Source organism: Neomonachus schauinslandi, chromosome 10 (genome assembly GCF_002201575.2).
Source record: "Neomonachus schauinslandi chromosome 10, ASM220157v2, whole genome shotgun sequence".
Taxonomy (NCBI): Eukaryota; Metazoa; Chordata; class Mammalia; order Carnivora; family Phocidae; genus Neomonachus; species Neomonachus schauinslandi.
Window position 1 is genome coordinate 54918614 of NC_058412.1, and position 14991 is coordinate 54933604.

Sequence of the window (14991 nt, forward strand, 5' to 3'; positions counted from 1 at the left end):
TGGGTATTCAGGAGACTCCATGAAAACTCTCTGATATTTACTTAGGGCAGTGAAACTAGCCTGTATGATACTATAATGATGGATACTGAGTCACACACTTATCCAAACCCATAGAACATACAACACCAAAAATGAGCCCTAACTTTGGACTTTGGGTGATAATGGTGTGTCGAATATAGGTTCATCAATTGTAAGGAACTTAACCACTCTGGTGGGGGGCATTGATAATGGGGAGGCTATGCTTGTGGGGGGGGAACGGGGGAGAAGATATATGGGAAATCTGTGTACCTTCTTCTCAGTTTTGCCTAAAGATGCTCTAAAAAACAAAGTCTACCTTTTAAAAACTCTTTGATATTCAAAAGAAAGTTCTCATACGCTGAAGAAGAATTGAAAGTTTGCAGAGTTTTCCTCTGCAAAACACTTGAGTTCAATTTACATGATAAAATAATGGGTTAAGTTTCAATGTCAAAGGAGAAAAACTCAAAGTATAAAATTCAAAGATGGCGAAAAAGAATCATCTCTCCATTTAAAATACGTCCTCTTGCTTGTGTACCTTAGATCCTTGCTATGCTAAGTGTGGTCTGTGGACCAGCAGCATCAGTATCTGCTAAGAGCTCATTGGAAATGCAGAATCTCAGGCCCACCCCACTGAACCAGAACCCTCATTTAAAGACAGATCCCCAGATCATCTGACTGCACAGTAGAGTTTAAGAAGCACTGCTTTAAAAGAAGCAGGAAGGGAAAAATGAAGCACAGGGGAAATCGGAGGGGGAGACAAACCATGAGAGACTATGGACTCTGAGAAACAAACTGAGGATTCTAGAGGGGAGGGGTGTGGGGGGATGGGTTAGCCTGGTGATGGGTATTAAAGAGGGCACGTATTGAATGGAGCACTGGGTGTTATACGCAAACAATGAATCATGGAACACTACATCAAAAACTAATGATGTAAGGTATGGTAATTAACATAACATAACAATAAAAAAGAAGAAGCAAAAGAATATTTAATTATTTTCTTTTTTTTTTAAGATTTTATTTATTTGTCAGAGAAAGAGAGCACAAGCAGGGGGAGGGGCAGGCGGAGGGAGAAGCAGGCTCCCCGCTGAGCAAGGAGCCCCATATGGGACTCGATCCCAGGACCCAGGGATCATGACCTGAGCTGAAGGCAGCCGCTTAACCGACTGAGCCACCCAGGCGTCCCGAATATTTAATTCTGTAGTGATTTCCATTTTCTGATTTTTTAGATGGTAGACTTTCATTTTTGAAAAATTACTATTTACACATCAGTTAAATCTCCAAATGGGTGCATTGCCAAATCTCCTGATCCAGACTCAGAGGAATGTTGTGAATATTAATGCAATATTGTATGAAAATTAAAATCAAGAAAATATCTTCTACTAAGAATCTAAGCAATCATTCTACCTCTCCCCATCATATCAACCTAGCAATGGTTCCAGTGACTTCGTTTATCATGCTACCTATCGCCCGTACATACTGATTTTCAAAACCCAGAGGCAGGCTGGACCATGTCTGCTGTGTCATGAGCAGAGAAAGAAGTAAATCTTTGTCTAAGTTCACTCAGCATAAGGTAAAGAGGACCCTCAAGCCAGCCCAACTCTTTCACCGCAACAAAAGGCACCTTCTCTCTGAATTACCAGGATGATGACTTCAACCTTCCCCTTGATTTTGGTTACGAAAACCAGCTTCGCTCCCTAAAGCGAGTCCTCAAGTCCATTTTGCCTTGCTTCTCCTCTCGTCTTCCTGTCTCCAGCGGTCAACAGACCAACACATTACCATATTTACATCATTTCTCTTGAAGTTGGTAATGGGAACAACGCAGGGAAAAAATGAACACTCTGGTGCTACCCCAAGGCCGGCCTTATCTTCTCAGAGTTTAATACCTACCTCTTGGAACATCAAAACAGCCCTAAAATCCACACGCTGTGACAGTCAGCTGATGTGACAGAATGGCATAAGTTAGTTCAAATGTAAAATATAGCATCTCTAGCCCTGGAGATTAACTAAATTATAATGCCACATTTGAATGGTATTTTACAGATTCTTCCAAAGGCTCTGAGCATCTACCCCTTAATTAAATCTAATTTGGTTTCCACACAGAGTATTACTGAGCATATTCACTTCACCATACGTGTAAGCTGTATATACATCATCTTCACCTTCCAACTACAGCCTCATGAAGATGTTTCCGTGTGGGAATATTCAAAACTGATTTACGGCACTATTGCAACAACTAAGCAACTCATCTTCCAGTATAAATGCAACACGTAAGGACGACCTAACTGAAACATACAAATTCCACATATACTTAAAAATATTATTGTCTGTAATTTAATATAGCAGAATGTTTCTAAGCCTATAACCTTGCATGCAGAAGCAGTTTTTCAAGCATTAATACTTAAATGGGTCATAGACACCACATCTGTCATTCTGTCCTGAAGTCTATGAGGCAAAACCAAGACTATGCTGGCCTATTGATTTTTCTAGCATTTGCTTTAATTTACTTAACCATTGAGAAATCCATCAGTACATAAAGGGCAACTGTCCATTACTGCCTCATTTGCAGACATTCCTTCCCCTCGTTTTTGGTAAATATTTCCCTTAAATTGCTATGTGTTTACAGTGTAAAAACGAATTAGGAAAGTGCTCACACCTGTTTCTGTTCGGTAACTGCTGCACTGAGGTATATGTAACGTGCTTAAAGATAGAATAAATATCTAGACATTATTACATCTGTGTGCAAAGGGTGGTAAATTAGATCCTAATTACATTAACAGGGATTCTGCCTCCCAGCTTAAATTTTACATGAGCACTCTGCAAAAATTCAAAAGCTCTGCTGTGGTTTCTTTATGAGCTGGTGATTACAGCTACTTCCTATGCGGTCACTAAATATTCTGTTTACAAATAAATGAAGAAGCTTTGAGCCAACTTGCCAGGGTAATAATCTATTTCTTTCTCCCCCTCCCTCTTCCCAGCAAACCCTCGCCACATATGCATGGCAACAATCAGGAGCCCTGGCTTCATCTAATTACTCCATCACATAATTTCACAAATTGCCTTGTCACTGGGGAGCCAAGTGCAAAACACGCTCACAGTGGGATTTCAGGCAGCAGCTTTCATTTACTACTCATTCCTTGTTAAATTAAACACAAAACACCAGTTGTGTGAAAGAAGTCAAAAAGAATGCCTGCAAATGAGCCAGACAAGTATATCTCCTACCTACCATTTCACCAAATACATCGTCGGCAACAGGCACCTCCGACAGGAGGATGCCCTTGGCTGGCCCATTCTTATTTGGATGTAGCTGCTACAATAGACCATAACCAAAAGGCCAAAAACAAATAGGCTTCTCCGGAAAGTAAGCTTCATCATATGTCAACAGGAAGCATGGGCACGCAGTAAAAAAAAAAAAAAAAAAAAAAAAAATACTATTCTCAAGCCCCTCTATTCTTTGCCCTTTCCACCTGGCCATGATCCTCACATGAGAACGTGTTATTTGTCCTGGAGGAATGATGCCAAGCCCTCTGAAACTATAAACACTATATACCACGGAGTTCCACTCTGGCTAGGAAGAAGGAACCAGATCCCACTAATCTTTAAAAGTTCTCAAACAGAAAGATCATCAATCAAGTTCACGCAGCATTAGATGTTTTCCTTTTAAGTATTAATGCCTTACATGTCTCTGAAACACATCAAGGTAAATGCTCACCCATCTCACTACGGATGTGGGGGGAAGAAAGAGAGTGCACGGTGGGTGATGCGCCCCCGGGGAGCGGACCTGAGGGCACAGCCCTGGAAGCTGACATTGGTGCATCAACAACTAAACACGGCCACCGGTAATTAAAGGTATTTCTTTGCAGCTCAGGAGCCGGCGGGGTCAGGTACCGTTTTACATCACAAACCAGTCCTTTCTGCATGTCGATTTGCCAGCATTATCTGCACAGGGAGAAGAACACATTAGCAGCAGCTGTCTCTCTGCTTTTACACTGAAAATTCTATTCACACAGACAGGTGGAGTAATTTAAAAGCCAATGTGGTGCAATTTCGATGTGACTAATGTCACTGCCTACTAAAATGCCACCATTACCACTGTTTATGGAAACATTACTAAAATTACATTTTATTCATAAGAATTTTAGGATTCTGGTTATTACCCGCTTTAAAATGATCAGAGCTCGGTGTCAGAGCCCAGAGCAGTGGCCTAATTCTCCAGGCTTTAGCAGCCTCCTTTGCTGAGAAACGACAGTTGGATTGTAGTTTCAAGAGTAATCGGGACGGCAGCGGCAGTTTTCTCCATCTCCATAAAGCAAATTAAAGACATGGCTCTTTGGCGTCCTGGACACGTGACGAGCAAAGAAATCTTCAAGGAGCTAAATTCTGTGTTAGAAGGTTTGGTTAGGATTTGCATGAGGAAAGATTCCTCACCCCCAAACTGCTCTCCGACATTGTTAGTAATAGGCAGGGGGAGAGATTTACATATTTCCATAAGGAAGGAGGAACAGCTAATGTTTAAAATCTGAAATTCTAACAATGCATAAATTATCCCAGTTGCACAAAATATCAGTAGCTCTAGCTTTGCCTTTTTTCAACGGGCAGAGGTGTCCGGAAAAAGAATCTATATAGGAAAGGACCATCCCTCATCCTTAGTTACCAATAGCCATCAGATTGCATGATGAAGTTTTATGCCAAACCCTCTGGCTCGTATTTTTATTTAAAAAAATACTAATTAGCTAGTTCATGGAATGAGATTATAATTATACCTTTGAACTTCCACAATGCGATTTGATTTGCTCTGTACTTGAGAGGCAACGTGGTGGAAAGCACATGGAAATTCAGGTCAGGAGATTCTAGCTTTTGCCCTTGAGAGAAATCATTAACTTCTCTAAACCTCATTTTGGTCATCCTGCTACCTCATAGGATTGCCTTCAGAATCCAATGTACGTGAAAATATTAAACTACAAAGCACCACAGAGACACACGTTATGATTTCATTTAGCCTTTTGATCAATTTTTTTCTTTAGCTGTTAACAGGACAGAAAGATCCAGGAAGCCAAGCCATTTTTTAAAAAGATCATTTTTTAAAAAGCCAATGATAAAAGTAACATTACGTAGGCAGGAGATAATTTCATGTAACATGGAAATCAGGTCATTTTTTGAGGAGTTTCTCCCCCAAGAAGTTTGGAAACTGACTTTTCTTTACATAATGGGAATTATTCCTAAACTTCTATCACCTCCAATAAGAATGATCTCTACTCGTTGATCTTGCTTAGGATGGGTGTTCCTGTTCACGGACTACGCCTCCTGGCCCCTGGACGTCCCAAGAACTTCCTAGGACACTGAATTCTCAGAGGTCACTCATGTCACGGAAGAGCACATGGGCTCTGCGGGGATGCCAGCCACAAAGTTAATGTGAGAACAGATGAAAATTGACCACAGAATATTAAGAACTGAAAAGCAAAGACGCATAACAGGGTAAGTTCATATATATCGTCCCATTTTGTCTGAAGAGATAACACCAGGAAGACAAATAGTCATTTCCAACAAACCAAAGGTCTCTAGTTCAGAATAATTTGAAGAATATATTCTAAAACCAAGTAATTTGTATCTCATACCAACTAACTTGGGACGTTCATGTTTATAACTTCAAGTTAGTTGAGACCTATCTCGTCTTTATAGTGTTCCCATGACAAAGCCATACATCTTGTATTGGGACCCACACTCACTGGGCTATAATTTGCTGAGTGAAGGCATTTTGCAATGGCAAGAAAAAACCAGGACTAACGGTCTTCAGAATGTTAGAAAATTGCCTGGCATAGCTCTTTCAGCTACTCTTTTGCTCTTGGAGGCTCTCCACAGGCCCATAAAGAAACAGGTGTCTATCTGCGTCCCTGAGGGCTCTCTCCTGCTGTAGACACACTAGGGTGAGTATCAAGTCCATTGAGGTGAGCCAGCTTTCCCGGGCTCAGGACTCTGTAAACGGAGGGACCCTTGTCAGTATCAGCCATTTTGACGGGAATCTGCACAATCACTATCATGGCTTGGAGCCTTAATAAAATAATTTTGCCACCTCAGGGCATGCCGTTATTACAGGCAAACTTGGACCATGACCAACAGGGTTTTGTGACCCGAGCAACAGACCACCGATTGCAACGTGTCCTCCACTACTGGTTATCTCCAGGCATATATTCACGACAGCAAAAACAGAACCATTAGAGCCGTGAACATTTAGGGGATAAAAACAAGTAAAATGGACCCATTTCCCCAACTGGGATTGGTACAGATAGCAGGGGTTCAAAGAGATTTGTCCTACAGAAAATTGTCCACGTATGTAGGGACGTAGATGCACCCAGTCATACTCACGCTTCCATAAGGAAGACTGAGATGTGATGGGGATGTTTCCAGTGAAGTCAAATAAAGTCTCCTAAATTCCGTGACATATAGATTTACTACTACTGGCAAAACAGCCAACCAACCAAACCAAACCAAAACACTGGAATCCTTTCTAAAACAAAGCCAACCAATTTTCTCACCATCAAACCTTCATACTTTAAAGCCAAGTACCTTCACTAGGAATCTTAAACATTGAGAAAGTAAAAAGTCAAGCTTATGTTATATGAAATTCCTAAGGGTTGGACTGAGTCCGTTTAAAAGATACATTCCCACATAAACACACAATGCTCCAGTTTTAATCTGAAAGATAAACAGAGGACGAGCACTTGCATACTCATTGACCGAGTTTGATATTTTACCTTCAAAAATATATCAGAGGAATCAAAAGAAGACATGATATTGATGTATGCTTTGCAGTATAAATGGCTGGCTAGTTTTCAAGCAGTTATGTACATCAGCAACCATCAACTTAATAAATTGTGCTTATACGGGCACTTTTGTTTTGAACCTAATCTTTTATTTAATTAGCCCGATTGAGAGTACATCAGAGAACCGAACTATAATGTATTTTTAACTTACCCTTGAAAACAAAAGGAAAATTTAATTTTAAGCTGACAAATTGCCAGCCAGACTCTATACAAGCCCCTTGTATAAGGCACCAATCCTCAGGGACATGAACAGACCATTTGGGCACAAAAATCTCAGTCACATCCCCAAAATAACATAGAGCCCCAGTCAGAACTCATTTGCTTATGAGTCCTATGTACCTGGATAAATGGGCAATTTTAAAGTTGGGCTTTTGTTTTTACTTTTGATTGCCCCCCCCCACCATGCCCCCTCATCAACCAACTGTAATTACCCCAGGTCAGAGGTGCACAACCATGATGGGGAGGAAAGGCTGGAACAAGGGGAAGGAGGTGTGTGGAAGGTTTCGAGAGAGCTCTGCCAGGTCACTAATGGCCTCTGGGGCAAAGACTTGGAGAACCGGCTGATGCTTTGCCTTTGATCTTCTAATTCACAATGATCATTAGTATTAACTCCGATTCTTCTGGGTGAAGAATTCCAGCTGTAGCCTTTTCAGTTTACCTGACCTAAGAAAATTCATCACCCATCCCATTAGGATCTCAATAACCAGCTAAGAAAGAGAAAAAAGCAGCTGCCCCAGAATCTAGAAACCACCCGCTTCATTATTAAAACAGACTTCATATGACATATATCACAGAAGAATTAGGGCATTCCAATAGTCCCTCCAAGTAATTAAATAATCTATTCCCTTTTCCCTGTGAGAGAGAGGATTCCCAACTGGGTGAAAAATCATCAGGGTCTGATGTAATCACAGTTGAAATATGCTATCTCCAAAGTAGCAGAGACCTTTTAAAATTAAGATAGAGGGATTTGTCAGTCCAACTTGGGTTAGTTGTGGCAAAGCCTAGCTCTGACCCATCATCCTTATGAAAGCCTGTGAAGGTGAATGGCAACTGCATGGAAGAGAAAAATAGTAACTATAAAGATACTCTCATAGGTTTCAGAGAGCTCAATTTTAATAAGGTACATGGACATCTGAAAGCGAAAAAATTCTTCTCACCCCTATACACTAGTTTTCAAGAATCTTAATTAAATAATGTTATCGGCAGATAACACGCAGCGAAGAAGGACTCGGAGTTGCTGTCTCCACCAACCACCTTCCTCAGGACAGGCACATGAACGTGAAGATAAGTTAGGACTAGTTTGGAGGAGGGACTGTCTTTCTCAAATACTTTGCCCTACCCTGATTCCCATTCCAGGCAAGAGTTTGAGAATACCGTCTTCCTGCCCCACTATCGTCTTAGGACTAATTTTAGCTGAATCATGCTGGCTGGCTAGGCACAATGGAAATATTACCATTAAAGCTATCAAAGTTTAGAGGTGAGGGACAGAGAAACAGAAATGGAAGGAGGGGAGCATATCCCATCTGCTACCTACCTAAGGCCTGCCTACAGGTCCTTCTTCTGCCTTTTGACCTTTCACTCACCTTGATCAACAGAACAGGTTGTCTGGATACCAATGAGAGGTACTTTTTCAGTGTAATAGTAATTCCTAATGTTTAGAGAACAATCCTTCCAAAACTGCAAGCAGAGATATGACACTAAGATGTCACCAAAAGATCTTGTTACCAAAAGCAAAACAAATGAAACAACATCTGTCTCCTCTAGAGCATTCAATTCCCAATTCAATTCCATTTACGCCATCCTTAGAGTGGCGGACCCGCAGGGCACTTTTCATCTAATAGTGTCTCTATGGAAACGCCATTCTCAACCTGGAAGATTCTACAACCCCTCACTTTGGCTTTATCCACATTGAGAGGGAAGTCTTATAAATCAGAAATTGAGACATAAATTTTGCCACAGACAAAACAAAACAAAACAAAACAAAACATTTTCCAGGCTAGAAGTTCACAATAAGAAACAAACAAAACAAAGCCAAAGAGTAAAATATGTGTATCTGACATAGAAACAAAGTGTCTCTATTAAGTACCCAATGAGACCCCAAAGATCAGTGAAAGGAATCCAAGAGAATGTGAATGAAAATCAATTCACCTTGAGGGTCACCTCCCCAACTGGTCAATGCCAGATATGTCGCCCCTTGCATGGTTTCTTCACCTGAACCCACAGGTGTCTATTTTAACAGCCTGCATTCTTCCTAACTTTCAAGACTCCTGGAACACACAGCAGCTCCAGGCAGGAAAATATGTCACTGCATATTCTAAATAAGAACCATATTAACCGCTTTTCTATTTAGATTATATTTAAACCTGCAATATGCAATAGGGTAAATGTGCAATAGGGTAGGAAAACCAAACAAAACAGAAACCCCTTGATTTTTACCTTAAACATTGTATTTATCCCTTCTTCTCATTTTCACTAGGCCCTTAGGCATATAGCTTTGTAACACTATGTAGCAAAAGAACTGGCAATAAGCAAAACACATCCAGTTTAAACATTAGGCCATAGTAGGTTATAGTTATAGTTGGAATAACGCCTTTAAGAAGGAAAAAGAAACCTTCATGGAGTGTAGGCCCCGGAACTGCCTGCCTATACAGTGACTCATACTCAAATGTTAAGGAGTTTGTAGTTGTTTGCAGTAATTTATCTTCAGGCAAATGCAAGCATTTCTATTAATAAATGCTTTTGTTTTCTTTCTAATTCTCACTTACTATCTAAATAATGTCAGTCATTCTTTTCAATTCCAGGGAATAGTTTCTTTTACGAGAACTTCTCTAGTTATCAAACCCTGGCAAATGTTCAACTAAGACTGAGGTGGAAATTTTCATCACTGAAATTTCCTTTTACCCCATAATCACCAAAGTTTAAAATCTGTTTCCTTTTTCTTTTATTATTTTCATCATATACAAGTATTTCCAGTTTAGCTCACTAGAGACTGTGAGTCCAAGAATGATGCATTAGTTCTCTCCTTGGAGTAGTAAAATGTGCTACTGATTAAATCTACCTATGGGCAGCTACAGAACAGCACATTTTTCTGATGCAGCTGGGGTGCGAATCCAGAAAGTTTTTTTTGTTTTGTTTTGTTTTGTTTTGTTTTGTTTTCCAGGGCCTGTTCTATTCCTCCAACACATAAATGCTTGATAGTCCTTTCAAAGGCAGGTTTTTGTTGTTGTTGCTATTTTAACTGAATAAATCCAATGTAAAGATTGACCCATTTATTTGAAAGAGAAAAAAAGAGTAGGAATTTGCTTTCAAAAAGGTATGTGAGCTTTCATAATATGCCATTTGGCATTTAAAAGATTAGTTTTTACAATTTGCTAATAAATTGTTATTGCTATTGTTTTAATTAGCCAGAGTTTCAGTCGCTCTTTTGTATCTTGCAAGATTTCAGACAGGATTTTCTAGAGAAGTTACATTAATCATATAGCAAGAATGTGATCATTTAAAATCTGTAGCAACTTCCAAATGAACTGTGCATCCCGAAGAACTCACAGAACTTGAAATAAAGTTGCTAAAAGATTAGTACAGAGCTATCACTACTTACTTACATTTGAACAAATAACAAAACTTTCCTTAAACTCTACGGGTTTTTTCCCGTAGAATTTATTATTATCAGCTCCTGACTATAAACAATTACCTAAACAGTTTGTGCATTCCTTCAAGAAGTATAACAAGACAAGGGGAAGGGTGTTCCTGATAACTGGAGATCTAGCTGGTCTTGCAATTGAGAAGAGGGAAGGGAATGGCTTTCATTGGGGGTGGGAAAGAGGGAGAATATTTAAATATATCTCCTTTGTTTTTTAGATGACATTATGAGACATTTGCTTTTTTGAGATGGTCACCATTATCAATATTTTTGTATGAGCACATGGGAGTGGAGTGGGGAAGCAGGTGGGCATGCCCAATGTGAACCACAAGGCAATTTCTGTGAGCCTTCATAGAGATGTAGACGAATGGGTTTCCCCTTCCAGGGTGGTGGTCAGGCCAGTACAGACCCCAAACTGAAAGAAATTAGCCCAACCTCAAGAAATCAGGCAGTTTAGGAATAATTTCTAATCCAATTGCCCCAATAACATATGGACCACAAAAAGCACCGCAATGCAGGTAAGATCCTGCTGGCTGCTAAAGAAGTTTTCTGTTTTGTTTTAAGAAGATAATATAGCTCTCTGCAAGGTTCTTCCCAAGGGTATGACCTAGAAAACCAGGAAACCTGGTGGATGAATAAAAGAACTTGCTTCTCTCTCTCCTGATTCTGTCTGAACCAATATTTGATTATATTTTATTCAGGGGCATCTCAGCTTCAAGGAAAGCCAAAGCTCCTCTGTAGACTGAGATGCAGGCTGACGAAATCCATTCATTTTTTTTTTTTCTGTTAGTACAGGAAATAGACTCGGGTTGTAACTTCCGGGGCCACCTGATTTTGTCCCCTCCCTCCCTCATCCTCCAGATCAGGTTGGCTGGTCAGCCCCAGTGACGAAATATCAGCACGGCTGCATCAGCACCTCTGACCGACTGTCTCTTCTTATCTCCTGCTCTTTATTCTTCCTCCTGTGCCCGCCATGCCCTCCGGACCCTCGCCCTTCCTTCCCCCTACCCCTTCAGTCGAGGTTGGTAATCTCAGCAGCAACCTTACACCTTGCACGAGGCAGATCTCAAACTATCCACATCTATGTAAAAGTGTCAGTAAGTAATGGCACCCGAATTGGGTTTTAGGTAAACCTTATGTGATGTTAAAATCAGCTATGCCATCTCAAGCTTCAACTAACTATTAACCAGCATTAATCAACCTCCGAAGCTGATTCCAGAACTGTCAGTGGAGGTTAGTGGCTGTGTGGAATCACGATGGCTGGAAGAGAGAGAGGAAACTTTTTTTTTTTTTTAAGTACTCCTGCTGCTCTCAGTTTTTATTTTATTCACAGATGCTGGAAAACCTGGATTAATTTATACCCTCGAGTGTTACTGGAGGCACAGCCTCTATCCAGAGGAGCAGACCCAGAGTGGCCTTCGACAGCCCCTGTGTGTCTCCCTGTAACAGTACAAATCACTGAGGAACATAGCTCTGAAAGTGGGCAAAGGCATGAGGGTCAACAGACCTGGGTACATCGGGGACAACGCAGAATTAACCTTGATACGTACAAATAAATGACTTTCAAAAAAAGCAAACTAGGCTAAAAATGGTAACATAAAGAGTTTGCTTCTGACATTTTTCAAAAAGCCAAGATTTTTAGCATTCATTCATTTTAGGCTAGGCTAGGCTAGGCTAGGCGAGGCGAGGCTATGACCTATTTAAATTCAACCTTTGCCCCTAATAGTGAAAGTCCCCCTTGCCAACAATTTTGCTGATTTTTAAAGTATTATTTTATCCATAAATTTTCATTTGGTCTTCTTCCCTGGATGTCATTAAATCAGTATGCACTTACAAAAATATCCACCAAAATATTATGATTATAAATATTTTGAACATGAAATTCATTCAGAACAATAACCAAACAAAACAAATCCCTTGGTGGCATAAAGCCCCCAATCTCCAGTTTCTCACATCTCCAGGAGAATTCCTGCAGTGAAAACAGCAATACTCACACAGACAATATAAACTGTTACTCTGCTTGAAAAGTCACAAGGGACTACACAGGAAGAGCCGACTCTATATTGCTGTTTTCCTTTACAGTTCTAAGTACAGGGACAACTTTCACTGTGCAGCCCTGACTCAGATGAATGTTTTGGAATGGCAACCAGGCCATTCAAACCACTTAAAAGCAAATTATGTGAGCATCTTGCCATTGCAACAAGATTTAAACTTTTTTGGACCGTTCGCTACAAAGGTCCACTAAAGCGTTAGAAGAAATTAAGTCCTTCTCTCTGCGGTTTGGCTGACTTTCTTCTTAGTAGGAGTTGGTTCTAAGTACCTCAGAGTCACACTGAGAAAAGCAACATCATTAACATACATACTTAAAATCACAAGTCACATGAACTCCTAAACCTTATAACTTACAGTTAACAAAATTGCAATAGTGAACTTCAAATAAAACTCCTCATTTGGGGTAAGTATCTAGGAAATTAAGTGCTAACACTTTTGTAAAAACTAGGGGAACACAGTGACTTATGAAATATTCCAAGTGCAGAGGGGATCACTTCTCCCCCATTTTTTTTTTCTCTCACAACTGGTTCACCGTCCATATTTAGTTTACATATGTCATTTAGAATCCACTTACTGTTAGATGCTGGAACAGCCACGCCCTCATGATATTCGTGGCTACTTTGGGAAAGATGCCACGCTTTTTGTGACGCTTTTTGTCCTTATCTGGATCATCATCGTCACCTGTGCTGGGGGAAGCTACACTGTTGTCCAAGCCATCACCTGCAAACATAGTGAATCAAATTTTGACTGATGCTACCTTGACATGCTTTAATCAAATAGAATGCCTTTGGATATACACAAAACCAAAAGAGCAATATAAATGATTAATAGTTTATTTGGTACTTTTTTTTGTTGTTTTTTTTTTTTTCCAAGACAAAGAGAAAGAACAAGGCCTAGGCTCAAAAGTAGTCAGGTCTAAGGAACTTCTTCCAAAGAACAGTGGGAAAGGTCAAAGGGAATAAAGGGAAATAGCCAATCTCTTCAGTAGCTTTCTTTGTTCCGTGGTAATGATTCAGATGTGTATAGCTGAGACGTGGTAAGTGTAACTCCTACTGGGGAGTTAAATATGGTGGTGGCCATGGGCAGAGGTGCTGTCCCTGCCTGGGTATTCAAACCCCACATATAGTCGTTGATGTCAACTTGTGAGAAGACGCACTTAAGATATCAACTATTTCCACAAGTGATCTATCTTAAAACTAAAGTAGGCCACGGAGATGTAAGTAGTCCATCATCTAAGCGATTTGACATAGGAATGCTTCAAATAGAATATAATTCTTCTTGTCATAAAAAGAGAGCATCAAGTTTACTAAGGGCAAAACTCCTGAAACAGTTTTTTAATTAGGAAACAATTACTGTGTAAGTCAAATAAAGTGATGTTAAACGAATAGTCAATTGGAATTGTATTACCCTAAAAATCCAGGCAGTTTCTAAAATTTCTTCTAGATTTAAATCTTTCTCATTTGAAAAGTCACCTGTTTACAAATTCCTGAATATTGGATTCTAGTCTTCCATTGATTTGTTATAACATTTATGTTGTTTCTTCTAGAAAATATTCTGGCTCTGTGACACAATAAAACAAAAAACGTAGTATTCCTTTTACAGTGCCATGTTTAATAAGACAAAAAATGAAATTTCAGCCCATATAACCACACTGTCCAAAACAAGTCATAAGGTACAAATGGAAACTAAGTATCTTGTGCTTGGCACAAAACTTCAGAGGGAAAACAAGCCTGGACTAAAACCACTACACTAAAAAGCAGCTTGGCTTCTGTCAAACGTGCCTCCCAAGAAGGTACCGACTTTGAGAAAGGGACAGGTGGATCCGGCCCAGGAAGAAGAGCTACAGCAGCAAGGCTTTGCCGTGAGGCAACACATACATCTAAGAGCACATTCCCTGGGTTATGCACTTCACTGGAGAGCCGTGGACATGCCCCAGAAATCGGGTACTTCGGTAAGACAAGTTTCCTAGCCACTGTACATTGGAACTAGCCTCATACTCAGTTACACCGCTTCGTGAACTTATTTCATATTCCTTATTTCTGTTACCTAAATACACCAGGTACAAATATACTTAATACCTTGATTTCAGTTATTTCAGCCTAATCGATAGTCATTATGTTGCCGTTCATCAATTGTTCCTAACAGCTCCCTCAGGAGTCCCCTGCCCATCCCCCCCAAAAAAGGAAATTGCCCCCAAATTGCCTTAACTTGTACTGAGGTAAAGTTTAAAAACTGTTGCGTGAGGAACAGACTAAATATCAACATTTCTCCTATGATTACAGCGTATGCCACACAAAACCTCTGCAGAACTTTTCTGAGTGTGATTTTTCTTAATTTAAAAATCCATCATTTGGGCACCTAGGTGACTCAGTTGGTTAAGCGACTGCCTTCGGCTCAGGTCATGATCCTGGAGTCCCGGGATCGAGTCCCACATCGGGCTCCCTGCTCGGCGGGGAGTCTGCT

At 40.2% G+C, this 14991-nt stretch overlaps 1 protein-coding gene across 6 annotated transcripts in view; it reads right to left on the reverse strand.

The window, feature by feature from the left end:
* MEIS1 (Meis homeobox 1) overlaps window positions 1-14991 on the reverse strand; it is a 133500-nt gene that overhangs the window by 46776 nt on the left and 71733 nt on the right. For all 6 annotated transcript variants that reach the window (XM_021699079.1, XM_021699081.2, XM_021699080.2 and 3 more), the window contains one exon: window positions 13103-13248. In XM_021699079.1, the coding sequence (XP_021554754.1) occupies window positions 13103-13248 (146 nt within the window). The remainder of the gene's footprint in view (window positions 1-13102; window positions 13249-14991) is intronic.